Consider the following 26,917-nt stretch of genomic DNA (forward strand, 5'->3'; position numbering starts at 1 on the left):
GCGCGGCCAGGCGCCTCCGGGGTCCCCGGCTACCGCGACCCGACTGCGGCCCCGGGCGGGATCAGCTGCGCCGGCGGCGGGCGCGCCATGCCCGCCGTCAAGAAGGAGCACCCGAGCCGCGAGGACCTGGCCCTGGCCCTGGCCACCTTCCAGCCGACCCTGGCCGCTCTGCCGCTGCCGCCACTGCCCGGCTACCTGGCGCCGCTGCCCGCCGCCGCAGCCCTGCCCCCTGTCGCCGCGCTGCCCGCCTCGGCCGCCGGCTACGAGGCGCTGCTGGCTCCGCCGCTGCGCCCCCCGCGCGCCCACCTGAGCCTGCACGAAGCCGGCCCGCACCTCCGCCTGCCCCGAGACCCGCTGGCCTTCGAGCGCTTCTCGGCCGCCGCCCCGGACTTCCAGCCGCTGCTGGACAACGGCGAGCCGTGCATCGAGGTGGAGTGCGGCGCCAACCGCGCGCTGCTCTACGTGCGCAAACTGTGCCAGGGCAGCAAGGGCCCGTCCATCCGCCACCGCGGCGAGTGGCTCACGCCCAACGAGTTCCAGTTCGTCAGCGGCCGCGAGACGGCCAAGGACTGGAAGCGCAGCATCCGCCACAAAGGTGCGGCCGCCGGCCCAGGCCGGAGGGGGCGCTGCAGCTCCAGGGCTGCCAGGGAGATATGCCCGCAGGGTCGCCTCGGTCTCCAGCCCCGGCCTCCCACGTCCCCCCAGCGCGGGCCACGGCTGGGCACGAGCGCGCCGCTCCCTCCGCTCGGCAGGTCTTTGCGGGACTCCCGGGCCTGGAGCCCAGGAAGTTTGGGGGAACTCGGGAGAGCAGGCAGGAGGCCGGCGGGGCGACCTCCCCTGCCCGGGCGCGGGGCCGCCGGGTCGCGCTGAGAAGGGGGCGCACGTGCGGCGGGACCCGGGGCGGCTCGTTTGGGCGCCTGCGGGAGCCTGGCTGCTAGGGTGCGACGTGGGGACGCCTGAGCCGGGACATTGGCGAGGCGCTGGGAGCGGGGGCTGGGGACAGTGGGGGACCCGGGAGCGTGCGGCGCGGGGTCCCGACGGCGCCGCTCACCTGCTCCTGGGCTCGGCGTTCTCGGCCCGGCTCCCGGTTCCCGGCTCCCGCAGGGCCTGCGTGGAGGGGGCGGAGCGCGGGAGCAGGGCTGCCGCGGGCGGGCAGAAGGCGCCCTTGGTCGGGGGAGGGCGCCCGCCCCGACTTCACCTGCGCGTCCGCGGGGCTGGGGCGGAGGCTGGCTCGGAAGGTGCCCGCGTGCGCCGGTGTCCCCGCGCCGGTCCCGGTCCCTCACGCCTCTGCCTCTGCCCTCCTCGCAGGGAAAAGTCTGAAGACGCTTATGTCCAAGGGGATTCTGCAGGTGCACCCGCCGATCTGCGACTGTCCGGGCTGTCGAATATCCTCCCCCGTGGTGAGACGTGGGGGATAACTTGGGGCTTGGGGGTCCCGTCCTCCCCTGTGGCGCCCGTACCTGCGTTTTCTGGGATTGGGAGTCCTAACCGCAACCCTGCCGGTGCGCTGGAATGCTCCTCCCAAGGGCACATGGCGGGGGTGGGGTGGGGGGGGTTGCTCTGTGCTTTCCCAGATGTTGTACCTGGGAAGGGGTGGGAATCCTGGGGCCCCTGGAGCCCCATCCTGCCACCCCGCGTCTTGGAGCAGCTTCCTTCATGTCCTGGGAACAGCCCAGGGTTAGAGGGTCTTCTTCCTCGATACTGTCATTCAACTTGGGCCTGGAGGCTCTGCCCTGTTACAGGTCTGGGGTCACCGAGTCTCTGGCCCAGCTGGGAGAGGTGCTTCTTCTGGGGTGTGACAGTGTTGGCTGGCCTGGATGTGCGTTCTGGGGAGGTCACAAGCTCAGGTGGAGTGACGTGTCTCTGAGGTGCCGAGGGCTGGAGCCCTTCCTGGCAAGGGCCTGGACATCCAACAGTGTCTTGGGAACACAGCCCAGTGGGGAGCAGGGTCTTTGCAATGTGGGCCTTTGCAAAGTGTCCAGAGGACAGGAGCTGAAGGCTGGTTCCAGGCCCAACCCTAGGTAGACATGTGTCAATGTCCTCATTGGCTTGGGGGACCAGGAGAAATTGGGGTGCTGGGAGCTGCCTTCCCAGATCAGGTACGCATGTCCCCAGGCAGCAAAGGTGGAAGATTGATCTGAAAAGGAAACTGCCTTCTGAGAGGGACCAGTGTGGAGCCCTCAGGAGAGAGCCAATTCGCGCCACGGCTGCTTGGGAGGGGGGGACTTTCATTCCTGGTGCCACCCTCTTGCTGCAAGGACCTTCTTCCAGGAAGGGGGTAGGAGAGGCAGGGGTGCAAAGTGGGCCTGAGAGGACCCAGGTTGCCTGCCTGAGGCTTGTTTACTTTGGACTGACAGTAGGGTGGGGGTGGGGATGTCCTGGGCTCCTTGTAGGCCCTGAGGGCGGGTGTCCCAGTCAGGCTGTGAAGCCACAGACACTCCTGTAAAGATAGACAGGAGCTCAGACACACACCCATGTTGGCAGGGGAGGGGGTACAACCACGCCTCGCCCGTGTGCCCACTCCACACACTATGTGGCACGGGCCAACAGCCTCAGGTCTCCACGCACACTTGAGTTCACATGAGCTCATGGCACACACAGGCACACCTGTGCATACACGCTCTCCAGACAAGTGTGCACAGACAGGTGTGCACAGAGCCTGCCTCCTGCCCACTGTCACCACACCTGCCTGGGCAAGAGGCCTCTTTCCCACTCCACTTCTGCGCCCTTTCTCAGAGGTGCTGAGAGGGGTCTTATGGGTACCCCCAGGCTTGCCTGGGATTTGTTTAGGTGGGAGGGGCCCTGCAGGTCCCAGAGTCAATACCCCTAGGACATTGCTTCAACAAGGGTGGATTTCCTCCCCCACCTCAAATGGCAAATCTGAAACTCAGAGAGGGATGGGGCCACAACTGGGAGCTGCCCACCCATTTGGGGCTCCTGGGACCCTGCCCTGCATGAGGGACAGCTCAGGCTTGGGCCTGCCTCTCCCGAGCCTGGTCCCTCCCAGGCTTGTCCCTGCACCACACCCCCAGGAAGGAGCTCCATGGGCCCCATCTCCCTCGCACAGAGGCTTCTTGCTCACTCCCATGGCCAGGCCCACAGCTGTGTGCACACTTCACGGTCACCGGCACAGCATGGTGTGCACCTGGTCCCCCTGTCTGAGGAGGGGGCTGCCCTTGGTTGGGGGCCGAGTTTCCAAGTCTGTGTGCTGTTGAGCAGGGATGAGCTGGCTGGGGGAGGCCTGAGTTCCCTGTCCTTGTGCAGGGGCAGGGGCAGGGCCAGGGCAGCCATCCTAGTCCTCAGCTCCCCCGATGGGATCTCCTCCTGGAGCCACCCCAGGCCTGCCTCTCTGGGTGCCCTCGGGGTGTGGCTGGGGAGCCGGCGTGTCCTCGCACCTGGCTCTGTGCATCACGGGCTGGGGCTGGCACGTCGCCCGGCCGTGCCCAGCCAGCCAGTTTTGGCCTCATTGCAAGTGGCAGTCTGTGGCCCTCACTTCCCCCTTCTCCGTTCCACAGATGAGACGCCGAGGGAGATGTATTCCCTTTTCTTCTTAAGAGAACGTTTACTTAAAGCAGGAAGGCGGGAGGGAAGAGGGTGAGAGGGTGTCAGGCCTCCCTGGTCCTGGTGCTTGGGCTGCAACAGGCTAGAGAAGAGCAGAGCTGAGCAGGACTTCGCCGCAGAGCACACTCCAGGCAGGCTGGGGACTGCTGGAAATGCCCCCCTCCCCGGAGCCCACGGAGTGACGTGCGGAGGCCTGCAGAGGCTGGGGACATGCAGGGGCTCCCATCTATGCCTCGCCTTGCTCTGCTGTTGCTGGGCCAAGGCCAGGGCAGGGCTTAGAAGAACCAGAGAAGGTCCACAGAGTGGACCCTCTCATCCTGCAGGCCCCATCGCCCACCTCACCCTGCGCTGATGTCCGTCTCACTCAGCTCATGTTGCAGAGGGCATGACAGAGGGTGTCCGGGGGCAGCCCCTGTGGATTCGTGAGGACAGGTGTGGGTGAGGTGGTGGCTTCTGGACCCTGGAGGGGGGGACTTCAACCCAGGCGGGGGGATATTTCAGCTCCCAGACCCTTGGGGATGGGGCACTGCCCAAATTGGGCCAGGCTGGGGTCATGCTAGAGGTGGATCTAGAGGAAAGGACGGTGGCCTCAGTGGCTGACCTCTGGTCCTGGAAAGCGCTGGTTCCAGGGTACCACTGGGTGGTGTGCGACCCTCCTTGACACCTTCCTCCTCAAGCTCATGGGTGTGCTGAAGAGGCTCTGGGGACTGGACAGAGAACAGGGAATTAGATGCTCTCGAGGCCTCTGCGCCTCCCCGAGCTGGCAGCCTGTTATTAAATAAGAAAAAGCCTCTGCCCACTGGAAAGTAATCAATAACTTTCCTTCTTTCCCCTGGGGGCGGCAGGATGTAAAGATACAGGAAGAGCCAAGAAATGCCCAGGGCTGGGACCATGCACAGTGCTGAGCATGTGTCGCTGGTGTGTGCATGAGCTCTGAGCACGCATGCTCTGAGCATGCACGGGCCCGTGCATGCCTATGCTCTGTTCTCCCAGCACCAGGCACCTGCAGCTCCACACAGTCACACCATGGGTGCAGGGGAGAGGAGAAATGGGCTTGTGGAAAATTCTGTCCACCAGAGCCTATGGGACAAAGGGTCGGGGCTGGTCAGGGCCCCTTGCCAGTGATCTGCAAACCCCAAGCCTGCCGTTCGCAAGGGTCAGCAGGCACAACAGTCGCCCATTCCACAGGCCTCAAGCAGCCCCTGAGCTGGACTCTGCATGGCACTCACAAAATAGGAAAAGGACTTTGCTCGGTGATGTTGGTGTTAGTCTGGGGGTTCACACTGAACATGAGTGGGATCTCCCAGCACATGCACAGAGGTAACCGCACACCATGCTGGGTGCACGTACACCAGGACTGGCCCTCAGAGCCCTGCCCAAGCTGCATGCACAGACCCCAGGAGACGCCGGGGCCTAAGGAGGGAGCTGGCAGTGCGGGGGCCTCTGGGCCTCGGCCCGACCAGGGAGGCTGCAGCGGAAGGCTAGACCCTGGCCAGGTGGGCCGGGGAAGGCTCCCTGACTGAAGCCCTGCCTTTCAGCTCTTCTCAGTCTGGCCAGCTGTGGTTCCTTCTGACCCTGGGGCCCATCCTGGAGGCGGGAGGGTCTGCCAAGGCCGGGGTGGAGACCCAGGAGGTTGGGCCTGGTCCAACCAAACCTTCCTCTCCTCCCACCCCACCCAGAACAGGGGCCGGCTGGCAGACAAGAGGACAGTAGCTCTGCCCCCAGCACGGCTCCTGAAGAAAGAGCGGACCGCTGGCTTCTCCGCCAGTGATGGTGACAGTGATGGCAGTGGCCTGGCCTGTGTGCAGCGGCTGGGCTTAAAGCACGACGACCCCCACATCCATGTCATGAGGAGAAGGTGCTCAGGCCGGGCCAGGGGCGCATGAGCTCCGGTGCAGGGGGGAGCTTGCTGGGGTGATCACGTCCACACCCGCTCCCACTGCCTTCCCTCAGACCTAGGGTCTTCCCAGGGATTCTAATGAGCGGTGGCCGTTTGCAGGAGGCGGGTTGGCAGCCACGGGGACCCAGGCCCCCCTCAACCCTGGGCAGAATCTCAGCCATCTGAGCTGGTGGCAGCTGGGGGTTTGCTCCCTGACTTAGTCCCCTTCCAGCCAGAGCAGCTCCAGCAACGAGGAATTTGGTTTCGGTCGAATGGGTAGTGTGCAGAGGGAGCCCCAGTGCCCCCAGCACAGTGTGGGGGCCACTCTGAGCTGCTGCAGCAGGAGGGAGGGCTACGGGGGCCTCAGTTCTGTTCTCCCTTATTCATCTGTCTGCTGAGGCCTAAGCAGCTCCAGCCTGGGGTCCTGTCCTGGTGGGAGCTGCAAGCAGGTTGAGCTGGTCCCAGATGGAGTGGAGCCCACAGCAGCCACCCCCGCAGGGCACTGGAGACAGGTCCACACACGCTGCCGTCCAGGTGCTGGTCCGGGAGCTGGGGTCAGAGACTGCAGGAACCCATGCTGACCTCTGCTTCCCTCCCCACAGAGTCCACACCCACTGGGACGTGAACATCTCCTTCCGAGAGACGTCCTGCAGGTAGGAGTCCCCGCCTGGTGGGCTTGCCCTGCTTTGAGGTCCCCCTGGTCTGCTTCCAGATCTCCAGCCCCCCTCCCTCCGTCCCCGCTTCTGCCATGCTCTGGTCCGCTGTCTAGTCTGCGCCGTCTCAGCTGGTGGGAGCGAGTTGGCCGAGCACCTCCCAGGTCTGATGTGTGCTGCGCGGTTCTGACCCCGCCGGGAGGCAGATGCCGTTGCACCCAACTGAGCTGGAGGGACCCCAGGCTCAGCCAGAGGCAGGCTCGTGCCCAGGCCCCAGTGGCAGCACAGGAGTGGACTCTGGCCAACCTAGCCCTGGAGCCAGAGCACACTCCCATCCCACATGGGACTGGCCCTCTGAGCCCATCTGCCCGAAGATGAGGCTGTGACCTCCCCATCTCCCTCCCAGAGACCCGCCAGGAGGTGAGAATGGTGTTGTGCGGGTGGGGTCTTGAAGGACGTGCAGCAGTTCAGTAGAGAAAGGGGATGTCTGCAGACGTGGAGGAACAGGGAGAGGGGACGTGGGACGGAGGAGGAGGTGGACTTGGCAGGTCTGCTCCGTGAGGTGCTAAAGGGCCTTGGATGCTTGGCCTGCTGGGCACTGTCCTCCAGGCAGGGGAGCCAGTGAAAGTTCTTGAGCAGGGGAGTGACTGGCTGTGTTTGAAAAGGTCCTTCCGTATCCCCACCCCCACCCTGGCCGGTTGGGGGTTTTCTCTAGACCACGTGGAAGCAGGCGGGAGGTGGGGGCGCAAATCCAAGACGCTGCAAGGAGATAAAAATGAAGGGACCGGGCCGGCCCGTGGCTCACTCGGTAGAGTGCGGTGCTGATAGCGCCAAGGCCCCGGGTTCGGATCCCATATACGGATGGCCGGTTCACTCACTGGCTGAGCGTGGTGCTGACAACACCAAGTCAAGGGTTAAGATCCCCTTACCGGTCATCTTTTAAAAAAAAAAATAAATAAATAAAATAAAATAAAATAAAATGAAGGGACCGGATGAAGAGGTGGGGCCAGCTCCAGAGGGGCCGAAAGTCAGTCCGGGAACAGAGCCCTGCTGTGGTTTCTAGTCTTACCCCATGGCTTCCAGGGGAGCGCAGCAGGCACGTGTGAGGGGCAGGGTCCCCTCCCTGGCCAGCCGCACAGCAGGGCGGGGGCAGGTCCCGGCTTGGCTCCAGATGTGTTATTATTTATGTCTCTAAGAACGTCAGATCCTGGAGCCAAATTACAATAAAAACATCTTTAAACTTATTTCTACCTCATTTTGGGGTTGCCAGCTCAACTGATCATTTTTATGAACCGTCATGAACATTGATGACATTTTATGAGCCTTTTACTTGGGATGCTACAGGATAAATTTGTCAGCGAGGCCTGTGGGGAGACCCAACGGCTGTTCCTCCTGCGGCAGGAGCAGTTCCTCCTGCCTGCAGCCCCCTCCTCACGTCCACCTGGCCTTGGGAATCGGGCGGGGGCAGAGGGGCAGCTGTCCACACGCAGCCTGGTAGCCCTAGGAGAGGCCAGGTCTGCATTGCTATGGGCTTTCAGTCCTGCACAGATCTTAGAAAAGGCTAGAAGGATTTCCTGCATTATACCAAAGGAGAGATTGCCCTTAGAGGGGAGGGCCAGCTGGGATCCCCATGGGAAGGAGCCCCCTGCCCTCGCCTGCCGACATAGCCCCAGCACCTGGCCATGCAAGGCTGTGGGCAGCAGAGCCCAGATGGCCCCGCCACGCCGCTCTGCTGTCTTTGTCTCTTCCTGCTGTCTGGTGCTGCCCACCGGTCCCTAGTCTCCAGTCTCCTGTGGGTCTGTCTGTCTGTCCAACCCCGTAACTTTGTCTGGCTGTGCAGTGGACCTCCTGGGAGCAGAGCTCCAGGAGCTACCCCTTCTGCTCCTATGATCCCCCGGAGGGTGCTCCATGGAGCCCCTGTCTGCAGGCAGGGGACGTGGTCCCTGCCCTCCTCAGCCCCCGAGCTGGGGGGACAGGGTCTGAGCAGCCAGGCTCCGGCTTCCCATGCACCCTCCTGCCTGCAGCCCCTTCCTGGCTTCCTGCTTGCCCCCCACCCAGCTTCTCCTCACCCCACCCACCTCCCAAGACCCTCGTGGGCTTCATCCCTGGCGCCTGGTGGGCCGCAGAGGGTGTTTTGTGGCTGCAAGAGCCTCGTGCTGTGGTGATGCCAGTGCGGGGTCATGCGTCTCCGGTCTGGGCTGTGCCAAGTTTCCTGTGGTTTTTCACATAAAACCAGCATAATTTGTTCAGTGAGTGAGTGACCAAGTGACCAGAATAAGTGTTCAGGGGCCAGGCCAGGCTGGGGTGTGGTGAGCAGGTGGCATCCTGATTCCTGCTCATCACCTCCACGGACTGCAGCGCCGCACCCCGAGTGCGTATAGGAGCTGATGGCTGTCGTGTGATTGGTCGCGAGGCCTCGCCGTGCTGCAGGTGCCGAGTGGGGGCTTCACAAAGCAAACAGACCAGGCCTGTCCTCACCTGCCCAGAGAGAGAAGGGGGTCTCCCCGGGTGGCATGGGGAGCTCATGGCAGCTGCGGCCAGGCTGGCCCTTGGCCCGCTTCCCCGTGCTGAGGGCAGCAGTTCTGGCCCCAACACCCCCACGTCCGCGAGGGTGATGGAAGGAAGTGAGACTCACTGCCAATTAATCCCATAAGGTGCTTACCCCACCCCACCTTCCCTGCTGCGTGCACGGGATGCTTTCTTTCCTGGGGAGAGGGTGGGGGTGGGGAAGACCCGTATCTGGGTCTCCTGGAAGGCTCTAGAGTCTTTGGTGCTGAAACTGATCTGCTTAGGGGCAGCCCTGGATTAGCCCAGCTCCAGCCAGCCCAGGCTGGGGGGCTGGGGGCTATTTAACGAGGTTTAGGGTCGGTTCCCAGGTCACTGCGTGGCGGCTCCACCAGCATTAGCACTGCGGAGGCGGCTGCTGCGTTACAGGTGGGCCCAGAGGGCGCCCCAGGAGGGTGTGGGGCGGGGGACCGGGCCCCTCCCACACCCTCTCCGTGCTGGCTGTGGAGGTGCTCACAGGACCCCCAGAGGGAGAGGTGGGGGCCGAGCTCCACAGGCACACAGCAGCTGTGCCCCCTTTTCTCTGGGGCTCTGTGCTGTGGGCTCAGCTGACTTAGCAAAAAGAGAAACAGGGAGCAGAAGAGTTAAATACGTGTTTATTCCAAGTCCACACTGAGGTTCTTAGCTGGGAGCCTCGGGACAGCAGGGTGTCCTGAGCACACCCGGCAAACCAGACTCTGGTCCACAGTGTGTGTTGCGTGTGCGTGTGTCGCGTGTGCATGTAGCATGTCTGCTGGTGCTGTGTGCACACACATCTCATCAGCTGCAGGACTTTGGCCTGAACCTCAGTCTCCTTAGTTGAAGCTGTTGGGGGTTGGGGTGGTTGCTAGTTTTCATGGAAACAGCACATGCCGCGTTCTTGCTGAAAAGCTGGCAGCACGTGTAGGAAAGCATGTCCTTCCTGGCCCGTCCTGCAGGAGCAGGACCCCCCTCTGCCTGGTGGGCACCTGGCCGCCCTCCAGGTCAGGGAGGAGGGCAAGGCTGGGAGGAGCCATGGGGCCGAGTGCCAGGTCCCCGTTGCCTGCTGGGTGGGTGTGCGCAGGTGCGCCTTGACCTGCTCGGTGGGGCCGCACACAGAGGTGTGCACACAGCACTGTGCACACTCACGCTCGGCCAGGCCCTCCCCGCGCCCAGGCCAGCACTCCCTGGGTGGCTGCTCATGGTCCGTCTTTCCTGTCTTGCTCTGCCGCAGCCAGGACAGCAACCTTCCCACCCTCATATCCAGCGTCCACCGCAGTCGCCACCTCGTTATGCCCGAGCTCCAAAGCCGCTGTGAATTCCAGAGAGGCAGCGTGGAAATCGGCCTGGGCCCGGCAGGTGAGGAGTGTGGAGTCCCGCGGGCGAGCACAGGCTGCCGGGGCCACGGCTGCTCAGCCGAGGACAGCGCCTCCCCCCCCCCCCACATCTCTGCTCAGCCAGCTCAGGACGCGCCACCCCCAGCTGCCTTGGCCTTGGCGGGCAGCCAGGGAGGCCAGCGGAGGAGGCGGGAGGTGCGGCCGGCTGTCCCCCGGGGCTCCGTGTGATGGTAATTGTGTTAATCCCAGCCAGCCGGGCAGACGGGAGGCAGAGGCGGTGGCTCCACCGTGGCTGCTGCTGGGATGGGCTTGGAGTGGGTGAGGACCTGCCACACGCTCCTCACAGGGGCAGACCCAGGTGCAGCCTCCCAGGGGCTCAGAAGTGCGCAGCCCAGAACGGCTCACCCCACATGGCTTGCTGGGCTCTGGTCTGACGTCCCCAGGGCTCCAGGAAGGAAGGGGTTGGTCACCTGGGGGTGGGCAGGAGGGTGCTGGCCCAGGAGTTCCAGGGTCACCAAGGAGGGGTCAGCTTGGGTACCCAGGCACCCAGAGGAGCAACATGGAGGTGCGGCGAGTGGGGCACGGCCGACTTCAGCTGCAGGGGCCTGGCTGTGAACGGAGCTGGGGGCTCCCCCACCGTCCTGCAGACCCTGGGCAGGGATGTGTCCAGTGGTGGCTGCAGCTGTCGGGAAGGCTGGGTGGGGAGTTCCTGAGCACCCCTGTGGTGCCCACAGGTGAGCCTGCATCTGGGAAGGCCTTTGTGGGGCCAGGGTGGGGGGCTGTTTCTGGAGCTGCATTGGAGGCGGCTGAGCAGGCGGCTGATAAAATCTAATTGCCCCATTGATCGGGTGGAGCCAAGGGACCCCGCAGTGATTGAGACATTCTGGGCAGGCTGCAGGCCCTCCCCGCCGCCTGTGCATGTGAGCCTCCTCAGTACACACACGTGTGTACACGCGTGCACACACGCCTGCTCCCCACCTGCCCTGGTGCCCAAACGTGCCATGTCGGGGCATCCCGTACACACCCACATGTCACCACGGCATGCTCACCTGTCAGTGCCTCACCTCACTTTACACGGAGCACAGTGTGCCACGGGCACTTCTGGGTCACACGCTCCGCACAGTCGTCACCAGTGCACGCTGTTCCGTGTCAGGGTCTTGCCCCCTCCCTGGAGGCTTCCTCTTGGCCCTTGGGGCATTTACCTGCTGTCACCTCCTCTTGCCTCCTGTGGTCCCAGGAGCTACATGTCGGTCCTATTCCCAAGGCCCCAGCTCTGACTCCTCCCCAAACACAGACGCCAGCACTGGGACCTGGGCGGGAAGGGCCCCAAGGACTGGTGACTGTGTCTGCCTCTGCGGAGGCCGCCCAGGCGTCTGAGTGTGTGTCTCCTGCCACGGGCACCTTCCCCAAGCTGTGACTCGGGCTTTCCAGGAGCAGAGAGGAGCCCCCAACTCCCAACAGAAAGGAGGGGGCAGTTTCCACTGTCGAAAATGGAAATGAAAACACACTGCTGGGAAGTGAGGGCCTTGCCGAACCCTGAGGGGCGGGCATGGCTGGGGTGTGCATCGGGGCCAGGACCCCTCCCTGCCTGGCATGGCTGCAGACCCCCTTCCTCTGGGCCCTGACACCCGAGGCTGTGAAGCTGACCTGTCTCCCTCGGGGGCCTCCTGCGGCTCTGCCTGCCCCCAACCCAAGCGCAGCAGGTGCCCTCTACTGTTCTGCTGGGCCCACCACCCCAATCTGTCCTGGAGGCAGGGACCCCTCATCCAGGCAGTGGGGACTGTCCTCTTTGGGGCAAGGCCTGAGGCTGGGCCTGCCGGTCTGCCCAGGCCAGTGGCAGCAAGGTGGCTGAGATCAATAAGTTATTAGCACCATTCTGTCAGCTGTAATGTAGAGATTGATCGGCGCTCTCGCCGCTGCCGCACTTCCCAGCCTGATAAAAATGACAGATTAAGGGAATAAGAAAACGGAATTAGGCTCTAGAGCTGACAGCAGGGCTTCCGGGGCTGGGGGCGACGGGGGACGGGCACATGTGTGGGACCCCCACTGCTGAGGAGTCGTGGTGGGCTCGGGTCACACACAGGGTGGCCCCTCACTCTGCCCACCAGAGGCCAGCACTGTGGCATTCAGCAGAGACCCCGGGCCTCAGAGTCAGGAGGCTCAGGAGAAAGCTGGGCCTCAGGGTGCTGGGACTGGGTCATGCTGGGCAGACAGATGAGCACGGTTTTGGGTGTGGGGTGTGATCTGTGGGGCCCAAGACAGAACATCAGGAGAGGGGGTCATCAGGACCAGCCTGGGCCTCCTGCTGCTGCGTCTTGCCTTGTGGCCTGGCAGGCTGGGGCTGTGCATGGCGGGTGGGTGCCCCCCGGAGCTCAGAGCCTGGCTGGGCAAATGGGCAGGCCTGGGACAGAGAAGAGGGGCTTGGCTTCTGGGGTCAGTGGTGGGTATGACCAGGTGGAGGGCCGAGGAGGGGAGGGACCTTGAGGTGGCCTCGGGGGCCTGCCGCCTGCGAAGTCCCTGAGTGGGAAGAGGTCGAGGTGTGAGGGGCCCTTCTCCACTTGCCTGCCCCACACTGGCACAGGACCCTGCACAGCCTGCCAGCGCCGCTGTGCTGCAGGGGAAGGTGGCTTCTGGTCAAATCAAAAGCATCTTACCCCTCTCCAGCAGGATGCTGAGAAGGGCTCATTAGTTTGCACAATAGACTAGATTGGCTTGTAGGGTCCCCAGGGTACCTGTAGGGTCGAGAGCACACATGAATCTCCCATCATGTCTACACATCCCGGGCCTGGGGCAGGGCCTCTGGCCAGCTGGGTTTGCCAGGCAGGGCGAGGCCTTGACCCACCAGGACCAAGGGTGCCCCCGAGTACTGGTGGGTATGGTTCGGGCTGAGCTGAGGCCAGGGCTCCCTTCCTGGCCCCAGGCTTCTCAGCACCCTCCCCTGGACGCCCTGAGATGCAGGGTGGGCTCACTCTGCCCTCCCGCAGGTGACCTATTGGGCAAGAGGCTGGGCCGCTCCGCCATCAGCAGTGACTGTTCTTCTGAAAAGAAGGCCCGAAGCGAGTCCCCCCAAGGTGGGAGCCTGACCTGGGGGTGGGGGACCAGGTCACTGGAGGAGGGAGGGGGATAACTGAGTCCCAGAGGGTCCCTTAGACCTCAGAGTAGGGTTCTAGGAGGGAAGGCCCTGCCTCTCCCCTGGGCAGTCCCTGAAGGAGAAGCCACTCACCATGTGCTCGCCCAACAGAGACTCTGTTGCTGCCAGAACTGGGGCCCAGCATGGCCCCTGAGGACCACTACCGCCGGCTCGTATCAGTCCTGAGTGAGGCCGGCACCTTTGAAGACCCTCAGCGTCTCTACCACCTGGGCCTCCCCAGCCACGGTATGTGTCCCTTCCCCAGGCATGACACCCCCACTGCAAAACATGCCCCTCAGTCACCTCTGCCGTGTATGCTGGACTCTCCCTGGCCCTGGCATCCTTCACTCACCTCCAGAACAGGCTCTGGGTGTTTGGCTGCTGCCACCAAGGCCAGGATTGAATGGGGGTTCACTGGCATCCAGCCCCTTGTAGGTGGGTAATGAGGAATGGCTGTCTTCCCTCTGCCAGGAACTGCTCCAAGTCTCCCACCCACTCACCCTCTGGGGTCATACTCCCCCAGGTGCACACGTGACTCATTTTACACACAAGGAAACTGAGTCTTGGGTGAGCCCAAATGAGAGAGGGAGGTGGGGGTTCAGCAGGCCCACCCACCCCCGTATCCCAGACGTGGGTCCTCACAGCCCCTGAGGTCTATGTGCTGTCCTTGCCCCCACTGTGAAATCAGCACCGGGGCGTTAGTGGACGCTGACTTGCCAGTCGCAGGGAGATGGTGCCAGGCACCTAGTCCAGCAGGACAGTGGTGGGAGGGGCGCGGGGGCCACCAGGACCTCACTGGCCGCTCAGGGGAAGCCCCAGCCTGAGGCGCTGCCCTGCCCGTGCCCCACTCCTGTCTCTCTGTCCGTTCCACCTCTGGGGACATCGTCCGTGGGCGTCCTGGGGATGCAGGAGCTCCCTGCCCAGCTGCAGTCTGGCCTCACAGGTCCCAGCGGCTGCCTAGGGGAGCTGGAGGTGGGTGGGGGGCGCCGGGAAGGAGGGCAGGATTTCCTCTCCTCACACGGGCAGCGACCCCCAGGGCAGCTCAGGCATCAGGAGCCTGAATAATTCACCAAATGTTAATAATTTAAAAATCTTCCTTTCTAATTGCTTTCCCTGCCCTGCCTGGGGCCGGCCCGGCTGGCCTCGGGGAGCCGGGCTGTCAATCACAGCCGCCGCCGCCCCCGCCGCGGAGCCGCCTGCAAATAACCGAGGCCGCCGGACGGGCGCGGGGGCGCGGGGCCCCGCTGGGATCGATGCAGGCGGCCGCGCCGGCCGGGCTCTGCGGGCTGGCACCCGGCCCGGGCAGGACCCACCTCCGCTTTTCGGGTAATTAATTTATAAACAGAGGCGGCGGCGGAGCCTCGGGAGGCCCGGCCGGGAGCAGGATGGAGAGCCGGGGGGAGCAGCGTGCGCCACACGCGCTGAGGGCCTGGATGTCGCGGGGGCCACCTGGGGGCCCTTGTCCTGCCGCCTCGCTGTGCTTAGACACCCCGCCCGTTCTCGCGCTCTCTTGCGCCCTTGCCCGTCCCCCCAGCATCTGTGGCCCTTGCTGCGATTTGTCTCTGTCCCAGCGACCAGCCAGCCCCCGGGGGTGTGGAACGGGCTACCCCTGGCGCCGCTTCTCCTCGGTGTCCCGGTCAGTGTCCTGAGCTCGCCAGGATGGGGGAGCGTCCGGGACAGCCCCGCCTCAGAGTCATTGCTTTTGTCCCCCCCCAGAGCTCCTGAGGGTCCGGCAGGAGGCGGCAGCTGCAGCTTTGAGGAGCCCTGGCGGCCTGGAGGTCCACCTGCCCTCGTCCGCAGCCGGTCAGCGTCGGAAGCAGGGCCTGGCTCAGCACCGGGAGGGCCCCGCTCCGGCTGCCGCCGCGTCCTTCTCGGAGAGGTACCGGGGGCTGCATCCGGCAGAAGCGCGCGTGTTCTCCAAGCTCGTTCTCGGGGTGGGCACCGGTGCCCCGAGTGTGCCCTGCACTGTGCTCAGCTCTGGGTTTAGGGTCTGCCGGGCAGAAGGTGCCGGCTGAGCCGCCAACGGGGGACCACTAGGACAGCAGAGGGCTCTGCTCCCCCACAGGTGGGGGGGTTGGGGCAGATGCGGGGTGCGGTGGCGGCGACAGAGGGCAGAGCAGGGGAGCAGCTAGAGGCCTGGAAACCCCGAAGTCAGTCCGGAGGACTCCGGAGCGTGGAGGTCGGGAGACCCGGGTGGTTGTGGAGGGGCCGGGGGGCCACCGTCTCGGGCGGAGCGTGGGGTCCCTGGTGCTGGCGCCCGCACCCCCACCCGCCCGAGCGGTAATTACCGCCGCCGCCGCCGCCGCCGCCGGGTCAGCGCCGCCGCCGAGATTAATTGGCGCCGCCGGCAGGGGCGGGGGCGACGGCGACCCGGAGCCGTAACGAGCGGCGCATCGACCGCCCGCGGGCGGCAATTAGCGGAGGCGGGAGTGGGGGCGGGAAGCCGAGGCCCCGGGGTGGGGACGGGGAGGGGCCCGGGGCCTGAGGCGCGCGCGGCTCACGGTCCCGCCGTCCACAGGGAGCTGTCGCAGCCGCCCCCGCTGCTGTCGCCCCAGAATGCCCCTCACATCGCCCTGGGCCCTCACATCAGGCCCCCCTTTTTGGGGGTGCCCTCGGCTCTGTGCCAGACCCCAGGTGAGGAGGGGGGTGTGCGCCGCCCCTTTCCTGCGGGGCCCCCGGGGCTGGCCCACGACCCTGCGCCCGCGAGCACTCCCGAGGACCCGCCCCGGCCCCACATGGAGACAGCGGTGCCGGGAGGGCGAGCATGACGGCCCCGTGGTCCGTGCCTCTCCCGCCAGGCTACGGCTTCCTGCCCCCGGTCCAGGCGGAGATGTTTGCCCGGCAGCAGGAGCTCCTGCGGAAGCAGAACCTGGCCCGGTAGGTGCCTCGAGGCCCGTGGGGAGGCGGTGGCCCGGGCGTCCTGGCTGACCGCTGCCCTCCCCGGCCCAGGCTGGAGATGTCGGCGGAGCTGCTGCGGCAGAAAGACTTGGAGAGCGCGCGACCGCAGCTGCTGGCGCCCGAGGCCTCCCTGCGACCCCCCGACGGCGCCGAGGAGCTTCAGCGGCGGGGGACCATGCTGGTGCTGAAACACAGCTCGGCGCCGCTGCTGGCCCTGCCCCACCAGGGCCCCCCGGGCCCCGGACCCCCCACCCCGCCCCGGGAGCCTGCCCGCCGAGCCCCTCGGAAGGGGTGCCCCGGCTCTGCCTCAGCCCGGCCCAGTGAGTCCAAGGAAATGATAGGGGCTGGGTTCTGGGCACAAGACGGCTCCGAGGACGAGCCGCCCAAAGACTCCGACGGAGAGGACCCCGAGATGGCAGCTGCTGGGGGCCGAGACCCCATCCCGGGCCAAGCCTCAGCTGGAGCGGCCAGTGTCGAAGGGAAGAGGCTTCTCTCAGGGTCTGTGCTGCCCCCGGGCTTCCCCTACGCCGTCAGCCCCTACTTACATACAGGTGCGCACCCCCACCTGCCTGCCTGGCCCCTCTGTGAGGCATTAGACACAATCTGGACACCCCTGGGAGGATCTTACGGAGGAGGGGGATCCATGGAGAGAAAAACTTTTACTGTTGATTTATATCTAAGCAATTAAGGCAAGGAAGGGTCAGCAGACACGGCTGGGGGCATGGGAAAGAACGGGCCAGAACTCTGATAACACCCCCTCCCCGACGCAGGCCCTCTGGGGGAGCTCTTCATGGATGGGGAGGAGGCCCCAGCCCCCGAGGACGTCAGCAAGTGGACAGTGGAGGATGTCTGCAGCTTCGTGGGGGGCCTGTCTGGCTGTGGAGAGTATGCAAGGGTGAGGGGCAGCCACGCACCCTGGGGCATGGCTGGGCTGTCACATGGGGGGCCCCTGAGATGCCTGTCACCATTCTCTCCCTGGAAAGCAGCTGGGGGCAGGACCATTCCCCAGTGCCCTTCCCCACCCCACGACTTGTCTGTGCCCCTGGCTTGTCACTAACACATGCACAATTCAAAGGAGATTTTCCTTCATTTGAAAACTCTCTCCAAGATGCACAAACAGCTCTTCTTGGCTGTGCTCTCTGGACCTTGCCGAACAGGAAGGATCCAGCGGGGCAAGCCAGATCTGACTCCCTACCCCTGCACCAGGTCTTCAGGGAACAGGGAATAGATGGGGAGACCCTGCCACTGCTGACGGAGGAGCACCTGCTGACCACCATGGGGCTGAAGCTGGGGCCTGCCCTCAAGATCCGGGCCCAGGTGAGCACGGCTGGGGAGGAGGCGGGGTCTTCAGAACGGGATGGGGGGAGGGGCCCATAGAAGCACCTGGCAGAGGCCAGGCTCCTCAGACCGCCCCATCCAGGCCCCTCTCCCCACAGGTGGCCAGGCGCCTGGGCCGCGTCTTCTACATGGCCAGTTTCCCTGTGGCTCTGCCGCTACAGCCGCCAACCCTGAGGGCCCCCGAGCGGGAGCTTGCCACTGGAGACCAGCCCCTGTCCCCAGGAATAGCCACCTCCCCCTATGGGGGAGGACATCCCCCTGTCGGCAGAGCCTCACCCAAGCAGGAGAATGGGACCGTGACTCTGCTCCCAGGGGCCCCAGACCCCTCGCAGCCTCTGTGCTGAGCTGGCAGCAGCCACTCAAACCCCCAGACCAACTGCCCCGATGCAGCGGCCCCTCCCCCAACAGCTTAGTTTTCCCTTTGGGTTTGGATACAGAAACACAGAATTTTAAAAAGGCAAACATGACTTAAGAAGAAAGGAGTTTCCAAAGACTTTTGGAGGTGCCTGCAGAACCTGATGCTGAGGCCCTGCAGACAAACCAAAGACAAGAAGGTGGGGCCTCAGGCTGGGGCTGAGGCTGGTCTGTGTATGCTAGCATCATCCTGACATGAGGTCAGCTTCCTTCCCAGTGGACAGTCTCCACTGTGCCCCACACAACCACCCCAGGGACCGGCACAGCTCTTGGTACGGTTGGTCTCATGCTGTCAAAGTAAAGCCCCGCCCACCATCCACAGCCCTTCCCCTGCTGTGTGGACACCAGCCCCCACAGGCCCGCAGGCCACCACCCTCAGTCCTCCTCGGAGAGCTGCAGGTCCTCCAGCTCGTCCTCTGGTCCCTGGGCCAGCCGCCACAGCTCCCCCAAGTCCAGCCCCGCCTCTGTGTCTGGGCTTCCATCTGCAGGGAGAGACCGAGACTACATAAATTCTGCTTTATCAGGAAGAAACTGGCCTTAGAGGTTACTCATCACTAATTAATCATGGCAGTAATTAATTTATCGGTGCCGCTGTTGCTGGCTGCCAGTGCAGGTGGGACAGAGTAGCTGGCCTGGCATCCCCAGGGAGGGGCCGGGGCCTGGCTTAGAGCCACCTCCTGTGGCCCTGCCTCTGGAGTCCGTGACAGCTTTGCACTCTGGCTAGATGGGTCCAAAGGGCCATAGCGCCTCCCTGGGAAGCCACTCACCCTCCGAGCTGCCGCTGTCCTCCTCGTCCTCGTCCACCCCATGCCGTGCTTTCAGGGACCCAGGCATCCCTGGGGACCAAGAGAAGAGCTCGTCTGTGTGACTCCCACCAGCAAAGGCACGGGGGGGGCAGGTAAGGTAGGAGGATCGGCTGGGCTCACCCCTGCCTGGACACCCACCAGACGGAGAGCCACAAGGTCTGACAGGAGCAACAGAACCGCCCACACCCTTCTCTGCATCTGCACCAGGCAGGTGGGGGCAGGGGCCCCACCGGCCTGGAGACCATGGATCAGCATCCCCCATCTCAGAAAGAAGGAAGAGCCAGTGACAAGCCCAGGAGACTGGTTTGCCCCACCCAGGCCACACGTGGGTGAGCCCAGTGGGGTGACGTGTCTAGGGGCCTTCCACGCCCACCTGCCCTGGCCCCCGGGAGCGGCAGCCGAGGCCCCATGCAGGCCCACCTCTCTCTGAAAAGTCTGAGGCCGCCTCCTCCTCCTCCTCCTCCTCAGCACTGTCCAGGTCAAACAGGTCCTTAAATTCTCTCCTGTCCTCCTCTTTCCTGTCTTCCACCTTCCTCCGCTTGATCTCTGGGAAGTTCAGGTCTTCCAACTAGAAGGACCCGGAACCAGAACCGCAGGTGGGGATGAGCGGGTCACTGAGTCTTGGGCCCATCCCCAGCATGTGTCTAACAGGGCAGCCAGGCCACCATCTTCACAGACCTTGGGACCCGTCCCTTCCCCCTCAGTGTTCCCTCTTCCAGCCTTGCTCCCAGCCCAGCCCCCGTCACCAGGACCCAGCATGGCCACTTGCTAGCCACCCTTCTGCCGCCACATCTGCAGCCCTCACTCCCAGGACAGCCACAGACGGCTGCAGCATGCCACTCAGCATAAATCTGTCCCTAGAGTCAGTCTAGACACTTCACTCCCCTGGAGCCTCCAGCCCATCAGCCTGAGGGGGAGTGGCCAGTTCTGCATGACTAACCAGGCTGCAGCTGGGGACAGCCCCCTACCCCTGCTGTCATCCCTGGCACTATTCCCAAACACACCCATGGTCTTAAAGTCACAGCCAGCGTGCTAGGTGCGAAATCCAGCCAATCACACCCGCAGCCCCCAGACCCCCGGCCATACCCGCTCTTTGCCACTGATCTCCAGCTGGATCTCCCGGTCCCGCAGCTTCCGCCAGTGGCTGTAGTACCTGGTGAGCGGGGTCCCCTCTTCCCGGACCTGCTTCTCCCAGGCTTCCTGAGGGGTAAGGGGAGCCTAAGCTCATGCCCCACCCTGGGCAAACCCTGGCCACGCCGTGATGGGTAACCTCAGCCAGCACCACCCCCAGGGGCTACACCCCAGCTCCCAACTGACCACTGCAAGCCAGTTAGACACGCCAAAGGAGACCCGCTGGCGGTGGCTGCGGGTATGCTCTGCGTTCTCCTGAATCTTCTCCAGCAGCTGGCGCACCTGCCGGCAGTAGTTGGCCACCTTGCACTCCCGGAGGAAGGACTTCAGCTGCAGAAGGGAGGGGCTCAGCCCACGGAGGCACAAGGCTGCTCCACACCCCACAGCTGGCCCAGAGCCCATGGAGAGCCACACGTGGTGACCACAGGGAGGGGACATGGTCCTGTCTGTTTCAGTGCACATGGGGAGGGGGCGGGGCAGACTCAACCCACTCTCCAGGCCAAACCCTGCCTCTGCCCATCTCCCTAAATAAAGTTTTATTGGCAGCAGCCACACTTGCTCATTTGGGTCCTTCCATGGCTGCTTTTGCACCTCGAGAAGTTGAGCAGTTTGACAGTTGTGGGGAACGCACCACCTGTGCAGCCTGAGATGCCTGCCATTTGGCTCTGCACTGGAAACGCTTGCTGACCCTGCTCTAGACCCGATCCCTGAGATTGTGAGCCCAGAAATAGAGACGCCCCAACTGACAGGCATCACCAACTGCGAGGACACAGGAGGGATGGAGATTGCTGCCACTTGCTGTGGGTGACGTGTGTGTGACTGCGTGAGCACACGTACACCTGTCTGGATGGGCCTGAGACAGGTGCAGCTCAGGTGTGAGCAGCAGTCCCGCCACCCAGCAGGCCAGAGTAGCAGAGCTGATTCCACCCACCAGGGCCAGACAGCTATGGGAGGCCCCCTCCCATTGCCCATGAGAGGTGCAGGACACTGAGATGGGAAACTGGTGGGCCAAGAACAAACTGGCCCCCATTGGAAGCCCAGAAGGAGCTTCTAAGAAGGAAGAGGAACCCCTCCCCACCTAAAGCAAGGCTGACCTTGGGTGCAGCGGGCTGGCAGGGGCTTCCTGCCACCTCTGAGAGCCTGCTCCACCTCCTCATACCCAGGACTAACGAGGGATGTGGTCATGGGATGGCCTTGTGACTGGCCAACAGCCTGGGGAGGGGCCGGCATGTTCCTGGGGTCTTCAGTGAGTCACCCAGCCTGCCCACAACCTCTTGAATGATTAAGAATCCCTCATGCAGGGCCAACACAGGCTCCCACACCAGGGCCCCAGGGGTATAGCTGCCAGGCGGTGCTAGCACGGAGCCCCTAAGCCAGTCAGGCTCTGCTACTGGCCCTGTATGGATGGGACAAGGACGCCTCCCTTTCGCCCCTGTGGACATGGGAGCTGAGCCTGTTAAAAGACTAAGCTGGCCATAAAGCAGGTGCCTAAGAAGACTGGGCAGGGGATGGGAAGTGGGGCAGGGGATGGGAAGTGGGGCAGGGATGCACACCTGCAAGACAGCAGGCAGCACCAGCTCGGGGAAGGAGATGCTGTGTGCGTGGCCGTGCAGGTACTCCAGAGTGAGGTCACAGAGCTGCTCCACTAGGCCATCCTAAGGCAGCAAGGAGGGGACCGCGCTCATCAGGTGTGGGGGTGGGAGCCGTGCTGAAGTGGCCCACTCCCCAGAAGCCACACTGACGCTTGCTGGGGCTGGGACTAAGGAGCCCCTTGTCCCCCCACCCTGGGAGACCCGGTTAGGTCACACACGAACCCGAAGCCATACGCCCCGCCCTAGGAGGCCACCTCACCCGGTATGCCTTCTCCTGCAGGTTGACGTTGGACAGTTTCAGGATCACGGAGAAGTTGATGGGCTTGGAGCTCATGCGCCCCGGCTTCCTGTTGAAGTCGACCTGTTGGAAAACCTGCCCCGAGGGCCACATCAGCACAGCCATGGCTGCACCCTGATCTTTAGGCATCAGTGCAACGAGATCCATCTTGAGACAAGAGATAAGTGGCCAGACACGGTGCTGGCCTCACAGCCCCAGAGACCCCTCAAGAGTGCCTTCTGGGGCTCTGGCCTTCTCTATCCCAGAGTGGGCCCTGGTCAGTGGGGCAGGACCAGGAGCACTGCACCTATTCCCCCCAAACTGGGAAGCTGTAAGGACCCGTGTCTGGAAACCAAGAAGGGTCCCTCTGCAGAGCCACTACCACTGCCACCTTTCCCAACCACGCAGTACCAAGGCCTAGTCCTGGCCTCAGCACAGCTGTGCCGGCCACGAGCTGCATCTGGCAGCTGGGAGGACGATGTGGCAGCAGAAGGAACACAGAGCTCAGGAGGGGACAGAGGGACACAGGGCAGGGCCTGGGCGGCTCCCTCTTCTGCATGTTCCAAGTAACCGCCGGTCATGCACCTCTGCCTCAGCCTTTCAGAGGAGTCTCGGCTTGAAGCTGCCTGGGGGAGCACTCAGCCTGGACCCTCCCCAGCCACACAGAGACCCTCACACAGGGGCCCTCAGCAGGGGAGCCAGGGAGATCCAGTGACTGACAATGCAGTGCTTCCCTGGGGGGCATGACCACTCCTCCAGCCTGGGCAAGGGCTGGGTGGGGACTGACTTGCCCAGACCACTCTTAGCAGATCCTTCCTGCCCTCAATGCCTGCAGGAGAGAGCTGCCTGTGCCCCTGGGTGTGGGAGGGACCTGCTGGGTGCAGGTGCAGCTAGCCAAGGCAGGGGTCAATACAAGGCTGTTCAGAAGTGAACAGACATGTCCCGATCTGGCTGGCAGGGGAGGAAGCCCACAGCACAGACGCCAAGGCACAGGCCTCGGGAGAGGGGGTGGGTTCAGAGTTCAGCACTGGATGCCAGTGGAAATGGTTTTTCCAAAAACTTTTTTTCCCCCAAAAGATGGCCAGTAAGGGGATCTTACCCCTTGACTTGGTGTTGTCAGCTCCACGCTCTCCCAAGTGAGCTAATTGGCCATCCCTATATAGGGATCCACACCCGTGGCCTTGGTGTTACCAGCACCACACTCTCCCGAGTGAGCCATGGGCCGGCCCTTTTCCAAAAACTTTTTCAAGAGCACAAGAGCATAGCATCCTTGCCTCAGTGGAATGTGGACCGGAACGTGCCTGGGGCTTCCTTCCCTCCCCAGTCCAGGCCCTAGCCCTGAGCAAGGCTGTGATGTGAGCAGGCCACACCTCTTGGGTCAGAGATAGAAACAGTGAATCCCTGAATATGCTGCTCTAACTTCAGACTCCAGCCTTTCCTGACCAGAGCAGCACACACACAGATGCACACACATGCACACAACTGTCCAGCCTAGGGCACTCAGAAGAGAGAACATGGCTTGTTCCATGACCTGCAAAACTGGCACCCTCAGGCCCACCCCCAGGAGCAGCCACCCTCGTCCCCACTGGACACACATCTGTCAACATTAGCCACAAGCTCAGGCAGGTGGCAAGGTGCCAAGTAGAGTGACATCCTCACAAAACCTTCATTCCACAGATGGGAGGAAACCAGAGCTCAGGGAAGCCACGTGGACACCTCACAGCAGACAATCCCACCCCCAGGCCCAGATGCCCCAGCCCAGGCTGCAGGCCACTCACCTCGAGGACGAGGGGCAGTACGGGGATGAAGGTGCCGGTGCTCTCTGACAGCAGTGTCAGGGCACGAACGCAGTGCATGCGCAGCGGGTAGAAGCGGGCGGTGGGGACAAGCCTGGGGCATAGAAGGCAAGAGTGAGTGGAGGCCCCAGTTCTAGTGGACCTCACCCCAGCCAGCCTTCCCTCCCTGCCCCCTTCCCATTAACAGGGCTCCAACTGCAGGGGGCCTCCCCTCACTTCTGCCTGGCAGGTGGCCACACCTGCCTCACGAGGCAACATCAGATTCCTCCAGACAGAACAGGGCCGTTTGACAAAGATCCTGACTAAGTCCCAGCCGTAAGGACCTGCCTCCTTGCTCAGTTGTGGGGCTGGGACAAACCACACCCAGTGTTTTGCTTCATTTCACTTTAATGTTCAGTCCTGCCTCCCTCTCTCTCCTGCTTCCTACTTTTGGGGCTCCTTCACCTGGGCCTCCTGCCTCCCTTCCAGCCCTATGTCTCCCAGGCTCAGGTGAGGATTCCCTTCCAGAGGACAGAGATGCCCCCTCCTGGCCAGAGATGCACACAGGCCCCTGGCCGCGAGCCCTGCTCCTACATTATCCTGCCACAGGCCCCATCCAGCCCCGATCCTCCTGACTATTCACATGTGAAATACAGCTCATTAGCCCAGACTGGCTCCATTGAAAAGCCTCGTGCTGATGAACCCAAATTCCCTGTAAACTGCACATGAGCCTACTACACCACTCTGGGAGGAGCTCACTTCATGGGCGACTGCCAAGCCTAGCTGTCCTGAGTCCAGAGCAGCTTCCCACACTGGGGGGTGCGGGTGGGGGTATTGGGGGGGACCTCGGGCTCTTCCTAAGAGATTACCAAGATGTAGACCCCAGAGGCCCTGGACACCAGAGGCAGACGGTCCCTGAGAATTGGCCCCTCCAGGACAGCCCTGTGTAACACTAGTCAACTCACTTGATACAGCCAATGATGATCTGGGAGAGGGGATAGACCAAGGGCCGCAAGGCCTCGCTGGGGCGCACAGTACTCAGCACGCGGCACCATAGGTACAAGCAGTGCACATACTGCCAGTTGTACACAGACTGATACGTCTCCTGGTAAAAGAAGGAGGTCCAGGTCCAGCCAGACGGAGGCACATCCCTCCCGGTCAACCCCTCACTGCCGTGCCCAGGGTCCTGGCCAACAGCACCATCTTGTGCCCACCCTCCGCCCCCAGCAGCAAGGGAATGCCCCCACCAAGGTGCTGAGTGGTGTCCCTTGACAGACAAGGGTTTCCAAGAGGCCCTAGGCCCTCACTGGGTGGGGCTCCTGGGACGCGCCACCCACCTCCCTCCAGGAGCCTGAGGGGCCCAACCCTGAACCTTCTTGCGAGTGGTCATGGCATTGCGCAGGTGGATGGCAAGCTGGCGGATGTAAAGGAAGGCATGCTGGTAGGAGGCGCTGGGGGCCAGAGCCAGCAGCTCCGTCAGGGTCCGCTGCATGAAGCTGATGAGGGGTAGGGTGCCGGGAGAGGTAAACCTGCAGTTCTTCACATAGGCGATGTACATGTGCTGCCAGAGAGACCCCAGTCAGAGCCCCTGGACTCCCAGGGCCACGTGCACACCCACCACCTGGCTCCGAGCCACCAGCAACGCCTGGGCCTTTCCCTCAGCTATGGCCTCAAGCAGGAACCACCACCTGGCTGCAGCTGCTGCACACCCCTGCCCTGTACAGCCCCCCCAGCCCAGGCCCCTGCCACTGCTCAGTCTGCATGCACAGGTCCACCAGCCTCCGACACAGTCTGAGGCACACAGAGGAGAGGAGTCTGAGAGGAAGAGTAGTTATGACGAAGGGACGAGCTGCAAAACAGGCAAGGAGAAGACTAACAGCCTGGGAGGGAAGGAGGGGAGGTCCTACTGCCTGCTGGGCCCATAATGGAGGCTCCAGAGCATCTCTGTGTGCAGGTGAGCCATTCCAGGACTGAAGCCAGGCAGCAGGGCCAGGAGCCTGGTGTGACTTCAGACGGAACTCTATTCTTCTCCATAACCAACATCCCCAACCACCGAGAGCAGGCCCCTCCCTCTGGGAGAGCTGTGCAAAACAGAGTCCAGGCAGAGCCTAGGAAGGCTGAGGGCTCCAGCTCCTGTCCCCTCCCCACCTGGCTTCTCAGAGAGGAACTTGTGAGCCAAGGGCCCAGGCCCACCCAGAGCCACAGTGCTGGGTTTGGCGAGGGGCGCCTACTGCCAGACAGCCTGCCCGACCCTCAGGTTGAGCTCTCCAACTCAGACCCTGTGGAGGCAGATGTGGGGGCCCCATGCTACCTTGAGGAGAGGGCTCAGGAACGTGTCCTTCTTGTGCCGGCAGACTCTCATGAGGACCAGGAAGGCCAGCACGCGCAGGGACTCCTCACCCGTGCTCCACAGAACCACCATCCTCTGAGGAGGGTGGGACATCACTGCCAGCCCCAGCCCCTGACCTGGGCAGCCCCTGGGGCCACACACTCCTCCTTAAGCTGGCCAGAGGCTCTTGTGGTCCTTGCAGGGAGACAGCCCTGCCCAAAGCATCTCAGGGAAGCCATGAGAAACAAGACGGGTTAGAGAGAGACCAAAACACGCACAGAGTATATCACTCCCCATAAGCAAAGGACCACAAGAACTTTTGTCTGTGGTTATGCACACGCGTACGTCCACACGCACTAAGACACAAGGGAAAAAGCACATCTCATCATGGCTTTTACGGAACACGCCAGAAACCAACTACCCCAGCGGAGCAGTTCTCACACTGCCCCCAGCTGCCAGTGAGGGCAGGGGGCCACGGGAGACGGGGTCCCTGGGCAGGGCTGTGGGCGCAGGTGCCACATCTGCTCTGGCTAGGAGTGGGGACGTGTTGCGGGGTGGCAGTGTGCACAGCACTGTGCCAACACAGTGGGGATGGGGTGCCGCCCACCTTGAGCAGCATGCGGCACTGCTTAGGGAAGGTCAGGTAGTAGGGCACCAAGCCGCTGATGTGCTGGAGGACGGCCGCTGACACTGTTGCTTCCACCAGACAGGCCACCAGCTAGGGAAGCGAATGGGACACTCAGCCTGGGATAAGGGAGAGGACTGGACTACCCGACATGGCCAAGGCACCCCACCCCACCAGAACAGCACCTGTGTGACGGAGCTCAAGTACGCCTTGACGTCCACACGGAGCTTCCCCCAGAGCGGGCTGCTGGACGGCTGCAGCATCCTGCAGAGAGACGCCCCCGCCCCGGCCACGAGGCCCTGCTGCTTAAATGCAAGGTGCCGAGCCCCACCCTGACCAGGCGCAGGGCCCATGACCCTGCAAGGAGACAGCCCATCTTTCCCCATCAACAGCTCAAGGGCCCCTTACAGCTAGATGGACAAGGGGGCTCACCACATCTCCCTCAAGGGTGGCCCCAACTGACACGCCAGCCCCTCCCACAGGCCTCACACCTGGCAGAAGAGCCAAGAGTCTTTCCCTGAGAGTCCATAGAGGAACACCCAGTCTCCAGCTCCCTCCCTCAGACATAAACCTCTTCTGGGTTCCCTCAGTCCATCACCACGGGACCAGGCACCCAAACCCTGCAATCAGCACTTGAAGGCCGCTGGGG

At 63.4% G+C, this 26,917-nt stretch overlaps 2 protein-coding genes across 3 annotated transcripts in view; one reads left to right on the top strand and one right to left on the bottom strand.

Annotated features, from left to right (window-relative positions):
- SAMD11 (sterile alpha motif domain containing 11) lies at window positions 1-20,229 on the top strand. Its single transcript, XM_063104184.1, has 14 exons — window positions 1-595; window positions 1,309-1,400; window positions 5,241-5,419; window positions 6,043-6,093; window positions 9,851-9,975; window positions 12,938-13,024; window positions 13,195-13,329; window positions 14,800-14,962; window positions 15,602-15,717; window positions 15,882-15,960; window positions 16,033-16,532; window positions 16,752-16,876; window positions 17,188-17,298; window positions 17,418-20,229. The coding sequence occupies exons 1-14, from the start codon at window positions 88-90 to the stop codon at window positions 17,661-17,663; spliced, it is 2,517 nt and encodes an 838-aa protein (XP_062960254.1). The 5' UTR covers window positions 1-87; the 3' UTR covers window positions 17,664-20,229.
- Window positions 17,767-26,917, bottom strand: part of NOC2L (NOC2 like nucleolar associated transcriptional repressor) — a 12,950-nt gene continuing 3,799 nt past the window's right edge. For both annotated transcript variants that reach the window (XM_063104187.1, XM_063104186.1), the window contains exons 7-19: window positions 26,454-26,532; window positions 26,251-26,361; window positions 25,626-25,739; window positions 24,687-24,875; window positions 24,280-24,419; window positions 23,318-23,429; window positions 21,522-21,635; window positions 21,224-21,325; window positions 19,857-20,000; window positions 19,626-19,739; window positions 18,960-19,107; window positions 18,501-18,569; window positions 17,767-18,215 (exon numbers count right to left, since the gene is read on the bottom strand). In XM_063104187.1, coding sequence (XP_062960257.1) covers window positions 18,109-18,215; window positions 18,501-18,569; window positions 18,960-19,107; window positions 19,626-19,739; window positions 19,857-20,000; window positions 21,224-21,325; window positions 21,522-21,635; window positions 23,318-23,429; window positions 24,280-24,419; window positions 24,687-24,875; window positions 25,626-25,739; window positions 26,251-26,361; window positions 26,454-26,532 — 1,543 coding nt within the window. In that variant the 3' untranslated portion in view covers window positions 17,767-18,108. The remainder of the gene's footprint in view (window positions 18,216-18,500; window positions 18,570-18,959; window positions 19,108-19,625; window positions 19,740-19,856; window positions 20,001-21,223; window positions 21,326-21,521; window positions 21,636-23,317; window positions 23,430-24,279; window positions 24,420-24,686; window positions 24,876-25,625; window positions 25,740-26,250; window positions 26,362-26,453; window positions 26,533-26,917) is intronic.

The sequence above is a fragment of the Cynocephalus volans genome, chromosome 8 (assembly GCF_027409185.1).
Source record: "Cynocephalus volans isolate mCynVol1 chromosome 8, mCynVol1.pri, whole genome shotgun sequence".
Lineage (NCBI taxonomy): Eukaryota > Metazoa > Chordata > Mammalia > Dermoptera > Cynocephalidae > Cynocephalus > Cynocephalus volans.

Coding starts and splice junctions, on each gene's coding strand:
- SAMD11 (XM_063104184.1), top strand. CDS start 88: ATGCCCGCCGTCAAGAAGGAGCACCCGAGCCGCGAGGACCTGGCCCTG. Junction 596..1,308: donor GCGCAGCATCCGCCACAAAG/GTGCGGCCGCCG, acceptor CCCTCCTCGCAG/GGAAAAGTCTGAAGACGCTT. Junction 9,976..12,937: donor AATCGGCCTGGGCCCGGCAG/GTGAGGAGTGTG, acceptor GCCCTCCCGCAG/GTGACCTATTGGGCAAGAGG.